This window comes from Cariama cristata, unplaced genomic scaffold (assembly GCF_000690535.1).
Source record: "Cariama cristata isolate BGI_N322 unplaced genomic scaffold, ASM69053v1 scaffold9355, whole genome shotgun sequence".
NCBI lineage: Eukaryota > Metazoa > Chordata > Aves > Cariamiformes > Cariamidae > Cariama > Cariama cristata.
The window spans coordinates 35,643-58,414 of NW_009619253.1; the positions used below are offsets into that span (position 1 = coordinate 35,643).

Consider the following 22,772-nt stretch of genomic DNA (forward strand, 5'->3'; position numbering starts at 1 on the left):
ACTCATTTCACAGGTGAATGCATCTTGTACAGACAGATTGGATTATGTTAAGGCTGTCTATGTATCTATCTAAAATTTAGGACAAGTTCAAAAAGAATTACAAGGTGTGATGTTTTTCTTTGAAGCTATGGAAGTGTTGAGATATTAAATCAAACCTGTTAATTAAAAATCTTCTATTTTTGGAGCCCAGTAGGTCTTTTCTTGGAAGGCCATGAATTGAAATCAAGGTCAGATTGTTGAACTTCAGATGCGGACTGTGGAAAGAAAAACAAAATGCGACAGTTCAACTGGTGTTAAGTTTGCTGAGGCTCTGCTTGGTACAAGCATGATGAGAGTGCATTTCAGTGTATGGTTATACACAGCATTTACAGTTTAGCTTCCCAGTCCCTCACTGTGACTTTTGAGCTGACCAGCATCCAGCACAAGATTGTCTCAATCCCAACAGAGATATTTAGACTCTATAATATAACTAACAACCTCAGTGCCCAAGACCTTATGGCAAGACTTACCTTCCATGACTACAAAAGGTATTGAAAGACCCCTGGGTCTTTGCTCAAACACATTGGCTGCTCACCTTCTGTAAGCTTCAGGAAAGGAAAGAAGAATTCCTGACAACTCATAATTGATCTGCTTCCTGCAACAGGGCTACTGAAATTAGGAGGGCATATCAAAGGAATGGTAGAGATTTTAGTTCCATATTCAGGAGGATACAGAAAGTAATTCCTTTACACAGGCCAGGTACAAAGTGTTTTGTCATTTTGCTAAGATGCATGTCTCTTTGGATACAAAAAGAGGAATACTTTCCACCATAGTTTCATTAACACCAGAGTGTGTGTGGGGGGAACAAGACTGACAGTATGTTGAACTAAATGTGATCTGACATTTAAAAACAAATAAATATTATGAGCGATTAAGCCTTCTAATCTTCAAGGCTTTCTGTAAGTTAAGTATGGATTGATGCAAATGGTACAAAGGAATCAGAATGTTTTTTATCAACCAATGTTAATTTGTTATTCATACGTTTAAAAAATATATTCAAACAAAGGTAAAGGTCATACTTAAACCAAGGAATTTCAAGGTTATGGCTGCCCCTCTCAAAATGCATATTAATAGTTTAATTCTGGATTATGGATTATCTACGGTAAATCTCCACGCATACTCAGGCTGAGTGCAATGTAATAAATAACTTTAATGTAACAGAGTGCATATATTTATACAGATTATGGGCCTGATTCTCATTTAAATTAAGGTCACTCTGAAGAGGTGGGTGTAAATAGAATTTGCTCTTCCTTTATGGCCACATTATGCTGGCTGAGCAATACAAAGTGGTCTTCATGTAAATGAGAGTTAGCCTGATACATTAAGCTGAATTTAAAGTGTACAGAATGCCATCTGCACTCATAGAGCACTCCTAGTGGGGTGCAAATGTGAACAATTACAATAACTTTACACACCTAAATAGTATGACTCCTTAGCATTTAGTTTACATGTAATTACGAGGAAAATTACTACAACAGTACACAAACATCCTAGACATTCTCCTATCCTGCCTGCCCTCATAGCAAAAAAGTTTCTTTTCAGCTTAGAGCTGAAATCATCTCTGTACATGCTGCATGGCCTCTTGCCAATAGGTCTCCAAATCCAGGTGCTACAATAACATTAAGCTTAAATTACATTAACAATATTTAGGATGAAAATGTTGCAAGCAAGCATCAGAAAAATGGCAGAACGAAGGTCTTGGGCAACATTAATATGCCACTTTTGTATGATTGCACCATGATGCACTTTATTGATCTGGTCGCATACTATTTTCTTCTGCAGATGCTCTACCTCTATTTAGTCCATATGCAGTCATCCAGCATTTCCACAGTCATATGGTATTTGTTCAGTTCTTCCCCATTGAGCGTGAGGCTTCAATTCAGACCTTTCACTCAGTACGATTTACTAACTAATGATTTACTTCTACCTCAGCGCTCCCAAGGCATTCCCATATGCCCCAAACATTAATTCATGTTTCCCATTCATTAATCTTGTAGGCATCAAAATGTTGATTAGCATCTCCTTAGAATACTGGGATGAAATGAGTCATATCTTTGATTCCCATTTTACATCGAGAAAAATCAAGGCACAAAGAAATTTGGATTAAAGCTATCAAAAAGGCATGCTGATGTTGCAGGCAGAGCTGAAGAGACCCAGAAGCTGCTACCTGGCACTGCCCCGTGCTCAGAGTGCAGGCATTCTGCCCTCCTGGCTCCAAGTTGTCGCAGAGCTCCTTGCACAATTTCATACAAATAATGGTCACATTTGCAAACAGAGATGTAAAATTCTTCTTCAGCTGAGAATCAAAATTTGTTAAATGTTTAAGCACAGGCTGGCGTTTGTGAAAATTATCAGAATCTTGAAATAAAATAAGTAAAAAGCCCTAGCATCTTGTATCACAAAAGCTTGACTTCAGAACTGTAGCTGGGATGCCTAACCTCAGGATTTTAAATATATATACAGGCACTTAAATACAAGCCTGAAAACTGCAGGCAAACTGTCAGTGCTTAGCCACGGTTACTGCCAGGCACTGGCACACAGATTTACAGGGAGTTAACAGGTTTGAGTATTTTGACCAGTAACTGTTATGCACATCACCACACTCTGTATCATTCTCCCCTTTCCTCTACGTAGCATTATTATTTCTAGGTTAAGAAAAGAATGGTTTATTTATTATGGCTTTTGATTCCTTACTGCTGCCTAAAAGCTCTTAGTAACTCAAAAACAACAAAGGCTCTGAGAAACAGGTAGTGTATATCACGAGAGTGAATGTCTTACATGCTTCTAATGTATGTAACAATGCCTAATATGAAATAGGGTAAAAGCAGAGGTTATCATTTGGTGAAAAAGTCTTCAAGTTAAGAGCCTGAACCAATGCAACATTTAACAAGTGCACCTGCATTTTAGAAGCAAATAATTCCAGCAGGGATTCATGTTGCTGTGGATACAAAGGGAAGAACAGCTCAAAGATACTGGTAAAGCTGGGAGGGATTAGAGTATCTAGGGAAATAAGTAAAAGGTATTGGGTTTCATTGCACAGTTCTAGAGGACAGCTACAAAAAAAAAAAGTCTAAACGCCCTTGTCTGTGAAATAAAATAGGATTGCCAATTTACTGTGAGTGTAATCAAAGGAACAAACAAAAAAAAATTTTAGAACATTATTTATGTATATCCTGGCATTTGTGAATCTGTTAGAATATTCCTTCCTATTTTTGGGGGATTTTTTTTGCCTGATGTCTTGCTACCTTTTCTTTTTTTCTTGTCTGCACAGTGTAATGATGGAGGCTTAGATGGTGGAAACTGCCTGAACAAATGATTTAATTAATTGCTTTCATTAAACCCCTCATTATCACAAATAATAAGTCAAATCACTTTTGTTACAGAAAATAAAGTGCAGTGAAGTAGTCTAGACGAACCTAAGCATTCAAATTTATTTGAAATGAAGCATCACACTCCCCTCCCCCCCGAGTCATTTATAAAAACTGAGATAAAAAAGGGTGACAGAAGACAATGCTTTATCTGGCTATAAAAATCGCTAACTATGTGCACTATTCTCCTGTATGCATAATCTTTAAACAATAACTTTAATATCTGGAATTATAACCTATCCAAAAGTAAAGTCCTAATTATACTGCATCCTCAACTTTGCTGCAGCAGAGCACGTGTAAAAATGGCAACTCTAGATCATGCTAAAAACGGTAACAAATAGTCTAGATGTGATAAATCCTTGCATAAATGAAACTCTGAAATCAGAGAAATCTGTCCTTCAACAAAAAAAAAGGAACTTTAAGATTTTTGTGGGGAAGCAGAAGCCCAGAATGAGAGATGATGATTAAAAAATAAAATAAAATAAAAGAGTCCCAGCAGGCAATAACCTGGGGTTCAAGGTATAGAAACTGAAAGTGTTCAGGTACCAGGTATAAGTCTCACTGTAAAAGGCAGATATAGACAGTAGTTCTCCTTTTCCCAAATATAATAACTAGACAGTAGTTCTCCTTTTCCCAAATAATATAACAATTTATCCAAAGTAGGATTTATTTTTTTTTAATGAAAGATCAGCACCCCAAACATTTCAAGAACAAAATAATCAGGACGTGACTTGGAGAACAGACTTCTCCAAAAGGAAAAGATTTTCTAACAGATTTTCCAGCTCTACACAAAACTACAAATAGAAATGCTCAGCTTAACAAAAGTTGCTAATACTAGTAAATAACACAGAAAACCCCACTCATTCATATTTTCACTAAAGGATAAATACGTTACATAGCACTATAGACTTCCTTCGAGTAATCTTGACGAGTAATGTGTTTTGATCTTGCCACTATACTAAATTGCTTTTGTTTGCTTGGACAAAGCCCGTTGCTTTCGCTGTCAGAGCTGTGAAAGCCTTTACCCTTCTCTCCACTACCACTCTCTAGACAGCTATATTTGACTCAGACAAGTAAGAATCAACACAAAATCAAGTATGAAGATATGTGAAAACACAGAAAAACCTTTTCCCTGTATGATGCTACATGATGCCATGCTAGCAGTGTGAAGGCTCTGCAACTGATCCTACAACACTCGGTTAGTAAGCTTTTAGTAAGAGTCAGTAACAGAAACAGCAGAAAGAGTTTATTGTTTGTATCAACAATTACCAAAAGCGGCTGTTCTCAAGAACCTTATGTAAGTGCATCAATTGCAGACCTCAGAACAGGATTTCAGCTTAACCGCTGACCAACAGATGTCCATCTAGAAGTTATCACTCTTTAATTCCGAGTAAACAAAGATAAGCCAGTTCTCCATTGAATCAACCTTAGGAAAAAGTGTTGAGATTGTGAATGAATTGCTCAATGAAAGAAGGGATAACAATAAAGTCTTTACTGGGACACTTTTCAATGCAAGGGTCAAGAAAAGGCATTTTCCACATATTCGTTTGTTCTCTAAACTGCGCCCATGCTGACTCTTCATCCCAAGACCAGCAATAGACGTATCAAGAACACCACCAACTGAAACAAAAAGATAAGTGAATCTAATCGGCAGTCAAATTAAATGTGAGCTACTGCCACTTTTGACACTAAAGGATAGATAAGGCAGTTGCTTACTCCAGTGGGGGAATTCACATCTTTTTCTTCCCAGAACACAACTACTTCCATTCCAAGATAGGCCACAACACTGGTGAAATTCATCATCCTTTTTTATTTCAGAAAACACTCTTCCAAATTGTTCAGAACAGAGATTAAAAGGAAAAAGTTTGGTTCCGATTTTCAAAAAATTCAAGATGTAATTTCTTTAAAAACAAAAGAGCTGCTTTTTTAAAATGATACCTCAGCAAAATACTTTGTCATGTCCCAGTTACCTCCTCCCGATATCAAAACGACATTCTCCCTTCAAAAACTTACATTTTGATAAAACAGTGCTTTTTATTAAAGTACTGTTTTTTCAGAAACTTCTCACCAGGTTTATTGGTGATTAATTTTATCAGACGCTGTGTTCCAAAGAAGAGCAGCCTATAAGCCTAGGCCATGAAAGCCACTGCTGTCACCACTTTTGTCATCGTATCAAGAATCCATTAAAAAGCTAAGTAAAATTTACTTTGACCTTTGACTAACACTCTTCAAGGATGCTGCCAGTGTTTCTCTCTCCCCAGCTGGCAGCTCTTCCTCATTGGGTCTTTCTTCAAACTTTGAACTTGATGGTTTGATTCTACACAGGATTTGGAGGCATCTCCTTGGTGTTGAAGTCTAGTGCCTGCTATCACAAGACCAAAAAAAAAAAAACCAACACCCCAACCCCACCCATAAACTTTCCATAAACTTTATAAGCACCATTTTGAAGATAACCACATTTTTTGCCCCCACTATGCCTACTGGAAGATGTTCTCTTTTCCACAGTGATAATTCTCTCTAACTTCTGGACCATATTTGTTGGGTGCCAATTTATGTCTACTTGAACTGCATAAGGACATCAATCACAGACTTGAAGAGTTGGGTTTTGGTTTTTTTTCATGTTTAAGATAGGCTTATTCTTGCAAAGCTTCTGTCGTGCCTGGAATTGTCACTTTACCTCCTTTTGTTCAACAAATATTTTCTGCTTCCTTCTTTGCTCTCACTAAAACCTGTGCCTCCTCTCTGATCCTAGCTCCTGTGGTGTCCCTCCCCTGTAGCGGTCAGCCCCTCTTCAACATCCTATCTCAAAAGCTGTTCCTCTCCAGTTAAATTTTGATTCTCCTGCTAGGGTAGATGAATTAGTCTTCTCGCTTTTTTTCCTTTCAGTGGTTAGTTCCAGATTCCCTTGCATCTTGTAATTTTTATGTTTGTCTCTCTTTTGTCCTCTGTGCTGACCCTTTTCCTAGACAATATAATTAAAAACATTAGCAACTCTGACTCTGTTGCATTTCAATTCTTTTATTAATTTCTCCTTTTTTAGGTAGCTTTATGTCACCCCAGGATCTTAATTTCTCCCTGAACATTACCAAACATGTCGTTTTCCAGTTTCTTCTTTCAAACTCTTTAAAACTTCATTTTTCTGAAACAACTCAGCCACCATTCTGCCATTGTCACTGCTTTTATCCCTTCTAACCACTTCTCATTTCCCAACAACTGTTTTTCTTTTCCTCACCTATGTCAACTCAGCTTTCCCTATTCTTTTTTGCACCATTCTTCTCTAGTGATTGTGGCTCTTTACTGTAACTCCGTCGAGTCTTTTTTCCTTTGTTAGACTAATTCTTTTCCACGCTTTGCTTCTCAACCCACATTGACCTTTTCAATTTTACCACTAAGCTCTTCTCTCTCCCTTAACCACCTCTTGTTAAGCTTTCTTCTCAGAAGTCTCTTCGACTCTGTATCTTGCCAGTACTTTCAAGGTGTATACCAGGCTTTGAACGCACATATCAATTAACGCATGTAACATACAAACACTGGAGTACACCATTTAAGAGCAAACTTCTAACACAACTTAAAACTAAGTCTTAAGTCCATGCTTATTTAAATATTTGCTTATTTACTCCTTTATTGTAGTATCAGTTCAAGCTCAGATGTGAACTGCCTTAACATTCTGCAGCGAGAAACACTGTGAGCATAAACTGAATTTCTGTAGTAAAGTTCAAACCAAACTATGACTCACCTGACAACCCAGCTACAGATTTCTTAGGAGACTCTTCAAAAACTATAGTATTCACTCAAGATCTGTGGTATTTCCAGGATCTAGCTTATTAAAATCAGTGTGGCAACATCCTTGCAGTATGAATTGTTATGTGACAGAACAGGAGAATCTAAAGCGTTCTTTCCTTAGCCCATACAAAATACATAGCTGAATTGGACACATCCATATACTCACATGGGAACATCCATAGCTACAAAGTTGACAAGATTAGCCCTACCATCCCAAATGTAAGTTGGCTTTGAATTTAAACCAAATCAAAGTACCATCCAACCACAGCTTTAGTGGGAGCATTTCCTTACTAAAATTTCAATTTCGGCTCCATAAATGTTTCAGCATTTCATCCTGTTCAAAGTATAAAACAGGGCAATTATTTTTCTAGACAGAAAATGAGGGATATCTGATGATGGCCTTGGTAGTTACAGTCTCTAGCTGTTTAAATCTAATCACCTGGCAGATTCAAAGTAACAGTTGAGAGACATCAACACCATTTTCCACAAATAAAGATACCATAAATTGGGCAGTGAAACTACAGTGTGGTTGAAATTTTGCTGTTTTGTCTGCTCCTGTGTGAATGTTTCAGTGAATAACATACAGTGCAAATTCCAGCGTGTTAATAGGACATTTTTAATATTATTGGCCAATCACCCATGTTAAAACTATGGGTTTTTTTGGTTTATGGCTGTCTACTTACTGGACCCCAATTTTCCATCTTATTGCAGAGGAAATTTATATTTTGACTCTGTGATGCCGCTCGGTGTAGATTTGGCAATGCTGCCTTGACAGAGATGAAAAAGCAGGCACCCTCTGAAAGGCCACGGATGTCAAAAGGTAGACTTCCCTTGAATTTGAAGTGCTTGAGATTTGTACCAATGCTTCCATCCCAGCTTATGGCTGAGGACCATAGATTCTCCTCCTGACAACAAGAGCATGCAGAAAGAGAAGACACTCATAAAAGTTGCATGTTCTGAGGCACCATCCCAGTGCCACCTCCTCTTGACAGAAAGCTGGCAGCCCAGGAAGGATGGGGACATGGCTGGTGGAGGAGTCAGCTGGGCCAAAATTCCCAATCTCAAACATCTGCATGTAGCAGCTGCAGATCTGGGCCTCGCAGCACCTCCAGCCCTGGCAGCCTGATGAGCCCAGCTGCCTCGCTGATATTGCAGCCCTTAACGTAAAACAGTTCTGAGAGGTGCAACACCACAAAGCCATGTAATGCCCATCTCTTCACCAGGGCAACATGGTACTTCTCCAACAGCTCCTTCCCAAATGGCCCATGCCCTGTAGCTCACATGAAACTGAAATTATGCCCGATTAACGCAGAGATGCTACTTGACCACCACTAATCTAACCAACTCGCATTAGAAGTTTGGGGAATCTAGATAACACAGCATTCAGTAAAGATTCATCATGTCATTACTACATCTTCTGTACTCTCAACTCTCATTTCAACATAAACTGCATTCAGACACATCTCCTTCCTAGGATCTGGAGGGCAATCACAGCAATCCAGAAAGGAACCTGAATACTTCAGCTCATCCAGCATTTGGAAAAAACAAGCAAGGACCTTCAAATAGCAATCTTAATTTGTCAGAACCCTCACTCTGCCTGTTACGAGTACATACATATATACATATGAACAGGAATCAAATCTACACCAATCACTAGAGGGAAGGATCACAACTTAACCAGCCAACTAATTTTTTCTCCACTGTAGTAGTCTGAACCATCTTCTGTGTTTCAAAACCAACCCACACACAGTTTATAGACTGCTTTGAAGAACTCAGTAGTTACACCTCCACAACAGCTCTGGGAAATAAACTTCAAACAAAGCAAAACAAATATGAACAGAAGAGAAAGTACATCTCCTCCACTGCTTTAGCAGAGAACTGGAAAACCTAAAATGCAGTGTTTGCACTTGGAATGCTTCTTTATTTGCTTTGAACTGCATTGATCAGAGAGCTACCAGATGCTTCAGGTAGTCAGGTTACCCAGCTCTGTACAGAGCTGCTGAAACAGCCGTGCTAGTGTCATACTTAGTCACCAGGAGAGGTATGATAAATACAGAATGTAATTCATGTGACTCATTTTAATTTTGAAACAGGCCTTTTATGAGAAAACTACCATTTCCAAGATCAGTTTTAACATGCAACAAGAAGTTATGAATATTCATACATAAATAGTAACAAAAGAAAATCTACAAATACTTACAAATTTAAAGAATAATTTGGGCTCAGACAAACGTTTGCATATGCTTAAAGGACAAGTACTTAAAGTTGAAATAATCTTATTTAAAACTGAAAACTGTCTCTAAAGCAAGACTGTAACTATAAAATAACCACATATCCATGCTAATTGAGTATCATTTTTTGGCAGAGGCATATCAAATGGCTGTTAGGAAGGCTGATCTTGACCCACATCTTCTCCTCTAGTTTATGTCTGGTATCAGTCACTGACAGTGTTCATTGTGATCCTGACTGCGCAACAAGGCGAGATATGACCTATCTTATTTATCTCTGTCACAACTTGATCTCTATTCACCAGAAATGATGGAAGGCAACAATGTCTGAAGGACGCAGGCCCGGTGACACTGAACACATGGTTGACTACAACATTGTTCTGGATTTGCCTTGGTATGAAAAAAAGGCAGTCAAAAGGAAGCACATGTATATCAATTCATGTGGCAAAGATAGATAGTATAAAACAATGAAGATCACTAAACCATTCATTACATGTTAGCTCTGTGATCAGCAAGTAAGCACTAACTATTTAATTAGTCAACTAATTAGTGACAGGCAACATGGAAGGCTTCAGATGTTCTCAGACAAATGCAAAGATAAAAAGCCTAATTAAACAGCAAGCATTATGCTAACTATTGCCAAACAGGACAGATGTGCAGGATATTGTATAACACTGTGCTGCCAGATAACGGCAGTTGTAGCTGTTCTGTCAGAAACCGTGTTTTAAAAATCCCTGCCATTTCTAAGCTAATTGTAGATACCTTTAATTCACAAAGAGAGAGACTGTCCTGCAGACAAAAAATTCACAGATTTACTGTGTTAGATTCCAATTCTACTTTAAGGAAAAAAAGTTCAAGGCTTTGACAAAAAACAGACTTTAATCCATTTGCTTTTTAAATGCAATAATTATTTTAATGCACCCACATGGAAAGAGAAATATATTTCCACAACATTTTCATACAAAATATTGTGATCTTAGGCACCATTCATTTATTGCTATTTTGCGTAGCACATTATGTATATTTCCAATGTCCTCAGAGAATAAGTCATTGTTTACACCAGAGGCTGGATTAAGGAGGTTTTCGAAATCATGGATTAAAAAGGGTTTTCCCTATAATCAGAAGACAATAACGCTTTCCACAGCTATATGCAAAGAGGTGGATAAAAAGCTAATTGGTTCACTACACTGGAACCAATGACAAGATACTGCTGTGAGCAAGCTTTTTGCGTTCTTGCAGCCAAACTTCAATCACCTGCTGTCAGGACATACTAGTTAGCATGCTGTTCCATGAATCATCCACCAGAACAAACTGAAAATGCTATTTTTTTTTTTTTTTTGAACTGTATGTTCTTCTGGCCTAATGCTGCTGCCATGATCATCATTCTTAAATTATCAAAGAAAACAAGAAGAAACAAAAAAACCCCCTCATCCTTCTGGTAAATTAGTATTTAGCAATGAAGTTATTTTTAAAGCATCTCAGTACTTGCGAATATGAAAAGATTAAAATGCTGGGATATAGCTTACATTCATCAGGATACACATTTCGGGGAACACTGGTTTAACTGAGGACTATGCAACCCAGTATCCCAAATTTTAGCTGTTTACAGGTTTTAAAATTAATTATTTAACTGCAGTTGCTATTTCTCCTGGTGAACCTCACCTCCAAGAACTGGTATTCACAGAACTCTGAACTGAACTCATTACTCCTTTTCTCATATTCATAGGTACCGATAGTCTGTATTCATGAAAACAGGTTTTACCCTTGCAAATCATTTTCAGATACAATTTTCATTGAATACTTACAGGTTGAATGCTTAAAACAGCTTTTTAATTTATAAATTTAGTATATGCATACTTGATCTCAGTGGGAATGACAAAAAAGAGGTAACTTTTTAAAAACTTCCTTTAGTCTTAAATCAGATTCCTTTTCAGGGTCTTCATTCGTGATAATTTGTCAATGTTAGCGGCTCATAGTGCTGCAAGTGTAAGTGGGGGCATGTGCATATTTACCAGGATGTCTGATAAAACTCTCTTCCTTGCAATTTCCCCACCCCACCCCCCAAGACCAAGTCACTCAAAGGAAACTAAAAATAAATAAAACTTGCATTTTAGCTTAACCTCTCTTTGGAGTTCCTTTGACTTGATTCACTCCGATGCTGAAAGGGCTTTCTCCCCACATCCTTCAACAAAGAAGAGGCAGGAGCACCAGTCAGCACTAACAGTTTGGAGGGCAGAGAACAATAGATGCTGAGACTCTGTGTTGCTGGGCTGAGCTGCTTTTTCACAAGGCAGGTACTTGTTCAGTTGTTACTTCTCCTTTAGAACTGGACATTGCTCAGAGCTTACACTGCTTTAACAAATGGTCTGATGCTGCTGCAATTTATATAACCCTTGCCTTAGTGCTAGAGAGTGATCTAAGTCTTGGCTTTGTGCAAGGGGAAGCATATAATTGCACTGCCCAGGAGGAGCCTCATGCAGGAATTGTGGGAATCGCAATTCCTTCCCTGCTTGCCATGCTCCTGCAGGGAAGTTAATTACTGCAGCAATTTATGATGCAACTCACTCCCCTCCTTCCACAGAGTCTCAGTGCTGCAGCTCCTCAACATGTTGGACAGCAGCGGCCGAGGCACAGGCTCCAGAGCCACTTTCGCACCTGTCCCTACCGACAGCTGGCCGCGCAGAGAAGGGAGGCCAGGTTCTGTCTGCACTACTGCCAGCACTGTCACCTCCATCATTCGCCTGTTTCTTGAATAAAAAAATTCATATGCATCCTAAAGAAAAGTAGCCCTATAGCTGAAAACACATGTCTATATGTGTTTATGCTCCAAGAAAAAAAAAATCAGCAGGAGATATGTGAATGGTGAAACATGAATAATGAGATCACCATCACTGACCTAGCGTTGGATTAAGCACAACGGATGCAATTCTCCAGGGCTCAGAGTACCCCGAGCATTAGGAAGAAGTCTCCCTTACATTCCATATACTCATTTGCAGCATTTCTGCACTGCCCTCTGAAATAACAGGCCCCAATTTGGGTGCACCAGTGTTCTGAACTCCGTGGCATTCTGTTTCCAGAAACTCCAACAGCATGGTAAGGAGCCACAGTGAAAGACTGAAGCAGCGTTTTGTAAGATAACAGTTCACAGCACATATTCCCTCTTTGCAGCATGGATTCTAAAGCTCATTTTTGGTTTGGGTGGATAAGGAGGGGTGCCACAACACTGACCTTCCCTGGGATCGCTCTGCTGCAGCGGATGTGCTCCCAACGGCAGCGTTGCTGCCCCAGCACAATGGGATCGAGAGGCAGCTTGCTACAGCTCTCGAGCGAGGAGAGGTAATTCTCATGATTACTTCTCTGTTCAATGAAAAAGATATTTCTTCAGTCTCAAAGAAGTTGAAAACACTTGTAAAATCTAGTTCTAATAATTGTTATGTAGGTAAGTGAATTACATTTGTGTGTACCCATGGCGACTGATAATGTAAAATAATTAAGTATGAAGAATAATGAGGAGAAAACTACTTCCTCTTTTTAAGGATTAGGGGCTTACAAATTGATTCAATCTAGCTATTTTTAGTGCATGTAACCTTTGCAAAGAATATCAGAAAATTATAAGTAAATTAAACTAAATTATATTAAAAGGCCTTCACATTGATCAGGAGACTATCTGCTGCTCATGTGAAAATTAAAAAAAAAAATCTTTCTTTAAATTTATACATATATTAATATAAATTCTGTGACATTTTGCACTAAGTGCTGACTGCTTGCTTTTTGCACTCTCAGAGCAATACTCGGTTTCTCTTGAGGGGGAGCACTCCCTTTGTGCAGCACTGAAGAGAAGCACTCTCTCCTGTGTACAAGAAGGACGTATTCTGCAAGAACTCTTTGCTAGAATATGGCTCAAACAAAACTTCTGGCTGAAAAAATCTTGCTTGAGGTATCTCAGAGGACGATAGCTATAAAGGATTGCCCTGCTGACACAAAACTATCTGTATGTCCTGTTCACTACAGAAAGACTTAGCTTCTGGTTGACAGACTTGGACCGTAAATATGCTTTGTTTTTCTCTCACAGTATTTTATACTGAAAGCCTAGTAATAAACAGCATGGGATGAACAACAAGAAAGTGGCCAATAGCTCTAAAGTACATTTTTAAAGTGAATTTTGAGTGGAACCAAAAGCCTAAAAGGTGCTGAGAACAGGAGGATGAGAGGAAAATAATTTTACCCCAAGAGGGAATGCTCTACAAGAAGTTAGGAACCAAGAAAATAGAGCAAGAAGCAGGTATTCTTTTCTTCACTGCTCCAGCAATATGACAACATCCATAAAGCACTTAATTTTTTTTTTCTTCTCTTGACATATTGATATTTTAATTTGTGATGTTATTAATGGTTGTTGTAGAAATACAAACTCTTGGCTTAACTGAAAAAAATAGGCAAGATTTTCAATTCTCTGCCAACTGTAAAAATGCCATCCTCCCCTAGTTTTTGTAACGAACATTTTGTTGTAACAATTGCATTCAGAATTTGAATTTTATATTCATTTCTGCCAGTCTTTCAAGACTAGTACGTATGTTTAATCTACGAGGAAAACAACAATTGCACGAAAGGATTTGCATTCTCACATACACAGTCTGACTTCCTGATAACCCCCTAAAAGTGGTGTGGAGCAGGTACTGGCATAGTAGGTGCAAGCAGTGAGATATCAGAGGGAGGGCATCCCTGTCCCAACTTTGGAAACTCTGTAAAACAGCTGAACTTGTCCACAAGTTTACTCTGACTTAGACAGCGGAAGGCATAAAAACAGTTGTGTATGTTTATTCCCCTTCTCAACCAGTTTATACAGTTTATTTACTCCAGTTTGGATAAGTCAAGGTAACCACAGCAATTCGATTTGCAGTTTTATTGCTGCAAATGTATTTCAGCATTTGTTTAATGCATGATTCTTTAATGTATGCTGACGGCCTGTGCTCCTGGTGGGCCACCGAGCAGGCTGAGACTGCCAGAGAGCAGTGTCCTCTGCTAGACCGTACCCACACTCACTCTAGGGTCTACAGCAAAAATGGCAGAAGGGCCAGAAATGACAATTTTTTGGTTCCTGAACAATCCCAAACATCCAAAGCCTCGTCAGAATCAAAGGTATCAAAAGGCATTATCAGAATCAAAAGAATCACAGTGAGATTACAATTCAACAAGCTTATGTCATACATTTTTGCACAGTTCTGAAAACAGCATCACGACGAGGTAAGAGAAGGGAGGGATTCGGACAGTGATTTGTGATCCCCCTGGGCACAGCTAGCTTTAAAGATCAGTACTGCTTTGGAGCACACATGAAGGGCTATGGACTTAACCTCCACCTATAGTATTTTTGTATAAGAACAATGGTCAAAGAGATTTTAAGTACGTGGAATTCTCATTTTCAGTGTGCCTTCACCTTGAGGATCTACCAGCAACTTTGTCAGCATTTCTGAGTTCCAGAGTCGGCCAGGATGCAAGCACCTATCTCTACATCCATAGACACTCAGAGCTTTAACATCTAGTACTTGGATACAGACATGCAAAGCATGCTTCTAAAAGGAAGAAGCAAGCCCCTTCAAACACAAGGTAACATATTCTTCTCACAGTAAAGGAAATCAAATAAAAAACTTACCAAAAAATGAGTGTTTCCAGAAAAGAGATTCCAACATCGGATGCACCAACCACCACAATTCTAGTGTTGATAGACTTCTTAGATTCCAGTACCAGCTTTCGATTTATGTGGTTCAAAGCATAACTCAACTGTAAAAAATATGTAAAATGACATAGAAATGCATTTAAAAAACCCAGCAAATGTCTGCTAAGAATCATTAAACCATCAGCAATGCATTACCTTGCATTCATACAAAACTTATTGCAGCTCACTGACACGACTTGTACTATGATTTTTCTGTGCACAGCACAAGATAAATGATAGATAAATGGTATTAAAATGTTGAAATATGTGCATGTTCAATAGAAAATTAGTGGAGCTTAATGGCCTGGCTTCTCCTGGAAAAGCTGCTGTGGAGTCCTTGTAAGAAAGGAGAAAACACCACCTCTTCTGTAATTTACTGCCATTTAGCTAACACCTGGGGAACATATATTTACATAAAATTAAGGGCATTTTTATACCTTCTAGAGCAGTTTTTACTCTTGCTGTTTTATTTATGGAAATGGTTTTACTTGTAAATTAATTAGGAACTTAGATCGTGAGTGTCTCTTGTGTGTTTCATTGAAAACTCTCTTCCAAAATGATAGAATTAACCTTTTTTTTTTTTTTTCTTAAATACAGAACAGAGACACTGAAAGCCAGGCTGTCAGATGAGTAAACTAGTATCTTGATGCCACTGAGATCAATACTCTGGCCAAAAATCTTACTATAAAGTTTTTAATTACTGGCTTCTCAGTTTCCAGTCTTCTTAATGCATACACTGGTTAAGACAATAAACTCCATGTTTGGGTTTTTTGGTTTTGCGGTTTTTTTGGTGTTTTTTTGGGGGGTTTTTTGTTTTAATTTGTGTCTCTAGGTCTCACTAGCTAACAGAGATTCTCAAAACAATTATGCAAGAAAGTGCCAAGAGAAAATATTGCATTTGACAATATTTTTTCTACCCTGAATGGTACTTAGTTTTCAAACTTCTGATGAAAGACAGGGAATTACTTGCCATCTTGTGGTACTACACACTTTGCATTTTTCTTATTGCTTTGGGTTGTATACATTCCCATTTCATGGAATGCATAATTGCAGATTCATAAATGCAATGGAGAGACAAATAGAAAATGGAGCTACTTTTATTATCTGTCAGACAATTCTCCTATATATTTCTCCTGTGTCACTTGGGCAGGAAGCAATCTAAAACTCTAACAGGTTTTCCTTTATTACAAGTAGGAGACAGAGGGTTAACAAAATTAAGTCCTCTAAATTCCTCCTATGAAATTACAGTAGAAATATATTCTCTATATATCAGTTGACAGAGTAACTCAATATATGAAGAATAAGTATTTTATTTTAAACCTATGGTAATTACATTGGCCTTCTCAAGAAGTGCATGGCACATTGAGATCCCCACGAGATCTTTCATACCATGTCTTTGCAGTGGTGGAGACCCTGAGGTTTTGGCACAGCCTCACTACAGGAGGTGGAGAATTGTCAGCATAACACACTAGAGTGCTGTCCTATACCTTAAGGAAGGATTACAGACCAATTACTTGCAAACTGTCATCACTATATAGCAAGTAATTTAAAATGTGACAAAATTAAATGTCTTCTTTGGTCAGGCAACATTATTTTTTACTGCCAGATAAATGTTCTTCCAGTTGCAGTTCATCACAGTGCAATGATGACATCCAGTGGTAAGCCAGATTCATCTCAGGGACCAGATTTCACGAAGAAAATTCCAGAAGATATCTTAAAAAGTATACTAGCCAACTATACAACGGTGGCTGCTTAAGGGAGAAGTCAAATGTGTGAAACCTAGGACATGCCCGCAGTCCCACAGGCAGCCCTGCACCGAGGAACGACCTGACAAGCCAGAGCTAAGCCACAGAACGACCATAATGCCACCTAAATTGTTGTTATACAAGACACCTGCAAGTCTCTATGAACAAGCCTAACAATCTAATCCAAAGCCAGTGTGCTTTAACACGGTTAAACATTTCTTACAGCAGGATTTGCCAGTAAACAGGGTTTGGATCATAAATGAAAATATATCTATAACATTTCCACATTTCAGAAACTGAGAAAACCTTTTATATTTAATTGAAAACGTACATCACTGGAAGAGATTTTAAGAAATGAGAAGAAGCGATGCCAATTACTAAAGGCATCCCCACTGCTTAAAATAAAACTTGGACTACATTTTTTGTAACATACTAAATGGGTATACCCCAACTATATCATATGACATTGTTCTGCAAGTGCTGACACTTACGGAGATCTCATGGTACCACTAACAGGTGTTGAGGATACTGTGCTTAAGGCCCTAATCTTGGTATTCAAATTCCTTGGGTTTGTGAACTCTGCAGACAAGAACTCTGACAGGCTTTTTTTGCTGCACACAGAGAGTTACAACCTTCTAGAAAAGCAATGCCTTCTGGCAGAAAAATTATTAGTGATGTTTTTGCTGAAATGCGGCTTTTAACAAAATTAATAAAATCGTAAAAAGAACACGAAGAGAAACTACTTGCAATGTACCTAATCAACCAAAATAACTAGACCGGAATGTCAGCAGCTAATAGGATAAACCCAATAGACCTTACAGCAATGCCAAGTTCAAACATCTCCTCCTACTACGGTGCTGTGTTGTTAGCTGGTTTTTTGTTTGTTTGTTTTCTTAATGTACTCCAACAATGAAATACAAAGCAGTAATACAATTTCCTAGGGAAAAGTTGTATCTAATTTATGAAATGGCTTCTGTATCAATGATACAAAGGCAGCATAGGAGTAGAATATAACTGGTTTTGTTCACCACACAATGGCCCCAACACCAACAGCTGTCATGCTTCAGAAATCACCTTTCTAACAGCTAAGTACACTAAATGGCCCCAGGGAGTAAGGAATTAGGTGGATTGGTCCCATAATACCACCTTATTTTAACAAAATGTCAAGACAAATGACTACATATGTTCCCCAGAGGGGTAATCAGACATCATAATTGATAGGTCAATAGCCAACTCTAACTTGTTTGTTTTGTATCCAATTTATTAAATAAAACAGCAATCATTAACTAACGTAAGGCAAAAAGCAGGAATTGCCATTGTTAGAAAAGGCATGCCTAGCGCAGAAAAAAGTATTTTCCTTGATAATCAATAAGATTATTTTCCCTCCTTTCCACTCTGCCATCGCACCGCCTGTCACATTGCTTCCACCTGGGAGGGCAGAGGGCCATCGACGCCTTCAATTCCCACTGCTGACAAAGGTGGCCTTTCTTGATTAAACCATGGGGGTTATTTTTTCATGTGGACAGCCAGTGCCATCCACTTAGAGGCCTTCAAACTTCACCTCCATTAAAAATGCTTCTCGGAATACTCCACTGAAAACCCAAACTCTGCATGTAAATCATGTCTTTCACTTATGATCTCACAGCACAATATGTGCCAGAGTAGGATTAATTTATAGCATTAAAAACTCACACATCCTTCTACCCTAAGTAACCAATGAGAAAAGATATGTGAAATAATTATTTGGTTTTAGCAAATAGGTTTGTATGCATTTTTTCCTTTGCACTTTCAAATCATGTAAAGCATCATACATTCGTTGTGCATGCCCAGATCTCCCATCTGGGTAGCCACTCATTTTGCATATTGCCTGGGAATGTATTCATTGTACATTTTTACCCAACAATATACAAACTCAGATGGAGAATATTTTGTAGCTCCTTTTAGTTCTGTTTTAGACCCTGGGCTATTTGTAGGATTTCTAAAAATATTTACTGGAATTGTCTTACCATAGGTCTGGTTTTATAGCAAATATTACTTTCATTTAAATAGAAAAAAATGAAAACTGAACACCCAAAAATGAAAAAACAAGTTGACAGAGGATTTTAGGACAAGAGGAAACGGTCTCAAGTTGCGCCAGGGGAGGTTCAGGCTCGACATTAGAAAGAACTTCTTCGCTGCTAGAGTTGTTAGGCATTGGAACAGGCTCCCCAGGGAGATGGTGGAGTCACCATTCCTGGAGGTGTTCAAAAAAACGTTTAGATGTGGCACTTCAAGACATGGTTTAGTGGGTATGGTGGCATCAGGTATACGGTTGGACTTGATGATCTTTGAGGTCTCTTCCAACCATAATGATTCTATGATTCTATTTCAACTTTGACAGAAAAGGAGCAGTGCTATGTTCTGAATTGGGTATTGGTAAATATATCCCAGTAAAACATCAGTAGTGTATCAAAGAGCTCACCGCTGCACCTCTTCATGCAAAGACTCCGTAACGCAGCAGAATTTAGACTTGATTTTATTACACACTGAGGACTTGGGCCTTATCCAGTTAAACACAGATAAGTGTTTGCTAAATTTTAAGTATGTGAAAGTGCCCCTGAATTCAGAAGGGCTGCTCAGGGTACTACAAGATAAACATGGGACTGACTCATTTGTTACGTACCTAGCATCTTCACAGATCCCTCATTACTACAAGAAGTAACAGGGAGCCACTCGGAGGGACCCTCCCAGCCCTATCTTGGGGGATTCTGCGCCTGTCCGCAATGATTTTGTTTTAATTCAGCATATATTGCTGAGAAATCCAAGTAATAGTTACTGCTATGTACAGTACTGCTGTACAGGATCTACATAATTTGAACTCTTTTACTGTAAAAACCAACAGGAGGAGTAAAAATGATTAACCAACCTGTTCCTTGATTAGTGCTGAGGTTGGCGATAGTGGCAGACAAACAAGAAGGTGAACAAACAGAGATATTTTAATTTCAAGCTCCATTTGAATCACAAGGGGGGAAAAAAGGGAAAACCAATGTTTACCAAGGAGATACGAACAAAAATTCTCGGAAAATGCATGCTTTTTCAGTCGGCAACATTATTTTTTTCTAAATATTAGCTACATTCCAAAAAGTCTCATTATGTCTGTAACGTCTGTAAATAAGCTTTCAAAAGCTGTTTACAAGCATTCACGGATTTACACAAACACCAGAAACAGAAGGAAAAGGAAAAAGGAATACAACTGTGACGAAGACTGCAGCCTTAATAATATTGTCATCTTTGTCAAAGAACCCTTCTTTAGTAACTGTGGCTCTATAAAACCACTTTGAGCAGATAATACCTAGCCTTTATGTAATAACTTTCATCCATAGACCTCCAAGGCCTTTATGAATGAAGGCAGTATTATTATGCCAGTCTTCATATGGGTAAACGCTTCTGGAAAAACAGTCTATACTTTCATGATCAATCCTGTGCCAATCCCCGTGACTCCCTATGAAACCAGGGACTTCCCAAAAAGCAGCAAGGGAGAGCAGAGCACGGACACATATATTTAATCTCCTTGCAGAATCACTGTTACCATGGTAAGAAATTGCTTTTTTCTTTTTAGCATTAACATTTGGATTCCCAGCCCAAAGAGGGCTGGACAGTTCACCCTTGCATAAAGAGCTCATGATTGATTGGTGCTCAGTTTAAAAGGACAAAGAGCAAAACTCCAAATGGTGCCATTTTCAAAGTGTTCAGTTCTCCCTCATCTTTCAGAGGAAGAAAATGATGTACAGGAAGGCACAGGAATGTGATCGAAGCCACTCAAGCTGGCAAGGGGGTAAAGCCCATGGCTGGCTCTCAGGGTTAGTTTCCCCAAACTTTAAGATAAAGAAATCTGCTTTATGGAGACCAATTCTTACTTGTTAAGAAAGTCACTAATCCTCTGACAGCAGTCATGGATTCACAGTTCATCTTTGTCTGTCTGTTGTTTATTTCTATTCTTGGAGGGGTGGAAAGCAGGTAGTAAATAGAAATTATTTTTTTTTTTCGCCAAGATTCAAAAAACCATACAAAAATGTAGCAACATCTAGGAACTTCAGCCTGAAATCCCTTCCAGGTATCATCTACCTGGACTCCCAACATAAATGTGAAAGGAAATACAGGAGAGGTTGGGCTAAATGGCTTTCAATTCTGTATGCCAAATTTACCTAAACCATCATCAGTCTATTACACTTGACACCAAGAAGCTAGACTGATTTACTCTCAGAGACAATCTGGCTGTGCCCAAAGGCACAACAGGAAAATTGGAGCTTGCAGTAATCATACAGTGACTATCAATGCAATGTCAAAAGGTTGTCTCACTGTCCTGCTCTTCAGAAGTCCTTGCGAAGGACTGATCTCCATAAGCTCAAAGTCTGTTCAACAGAGAAATACATATTGTCCATCACTGCGTAAAGGAGTCCCGTAAGAATGCTTTGACTATGCACAGTTTGCACAGAAACAACCAACCAAGGAAAAAAGCCAGCAGATTGCATTAGTGTCTGGAAATAGCAACTGGAATGGGCACAAAGGCAATCTGCAGAGGCAGATAAACCAATATGCACGCTGCTCACCAGCGATGTTAGCTCATCCCAAAGTCTCACTGCAAACATTACCAATCATCACTCAGTCATCTGACTACAAGAATGCCCAACGTCTCCACCTCACACACAACTCCAGCAGCCATATGGGTTCACTGTGCTGACAGCAGCCCAGCAGACACTACTTTCCCCTCCAGCTGAAGAGCAATGGATACATTACACATCCAAACGCTAGACTGAATCCCTTCAAGCCGGTGACCACACGCATGTCCACAGACCCCTGCCACATTCTTTTGGTGGATGCCGTGCTCTGGCAGCACCATTTGGCTCCCCAACGCAGTGTCGCTGAGAACGACTGCTCAGGTGGGACTCCCAGGGAGCACAACGTGGGCAGGCACGCGATGCCAGGCTGCTGCGAGCAGGTGGCTGCAGACGCAGCCCTGCCAAGGAGGACAGGGATGGTGGTGAGCTCTGGCCGTCTGTGCTGCTTTGTCCCTGTCCACGTGGAGACGGGTCTGCTCTAGAGAGGCAGAAGTGCTTTGGGAAAACTGTCGTGGAACCATTGCGCTGGAGGACCCTCTCTGGCACTCTCACTGGTTCTGGCAGTTGCAGTGAGGACCAGCAGCATCCTAGGGTACATTTTTGTGCCACACTCCATAACATTGGTGATTATCCAGCAACAAGGCTCTGCAGCGCAGGGCCTGGGTGGTTCAAGGAAGCAAAGTTCCACTTCCATTTTCCCTGCAGCTCCTGTGTGCTTTCTGGTGGGGGTACGAGTAGGTCTACTCTCACTACACAGCTCTGCAACACAAACAGTGCCAGCTCCTCTCCATTCCATGCCATACCTTCTCCCAGAGAATGCCATTCATCCCTGACAGGTTAACAGTTGTCTTGCCTTCTTGGCAAGGAAGTACAGTCATACTTTCTGTGTTTCTACAATTTAGTGTATCAGCTTCTCCAGGCAAAACTGCAGGAAAGCCAAATGTCCTTTAGATTTATCGGTGACTGTACCAACAATTCAACGGGTGGCAACTGCCCTGGAAACTAGGCACCCAGGAGCTCCTGCCTCATCATACACTTGAAACAGCAACCCTGGAAAAGGATTGTTACGCATACCTTTAAAGGAGATTGATGCTAAAGGGTGAAGAATTCTTTTAACAGCCTACTAAGACTGCCGTAAAAAACAAATTAAATAACATGAAAAAAAATGTGCCAAGTAATTTCGAAGTTGAAAACTACCAAAATTAATTGTACCAACCACAATTACATGATTAATTTTGGTAACTCTCATTTTTAGACAAGTTATTTCAACAAATTTCTAAGACATCTGAACAACATTATTT

The 22,772-nt window shown here is 39.1% G+C and overlaps 1 protein-coding gene across 1 annotated transcript in view; it reads right to left on the reverse strand.

Moving 5' to 3' along the window:
* Positions 1 to 22,772, reverse strand: part of CFAP61 (cilia and flagella associated protein 61) — a gene marked incomplete at its 3' end in the record, with an annotated part of 91,584 nt that overhangs the window by 23,547 nt on the left and 45,265 nt on the right. The window contains exons 16-17 of the mRNA XM_009701163.1: positions 15,066 to 15,193; positions 156 to 254 (exon numbers count right to left, since the gene is read on the reverse strand). Coding sequence (XP_009699465.1) covers positions 156 to 254; positions 15,066 to 15,193 — 227 coding nt within the window. The remainder of the gene's footprint in view (positions 1 to 155; positions 255 to 15,065; positions 15,194 to 22,772) is intronic.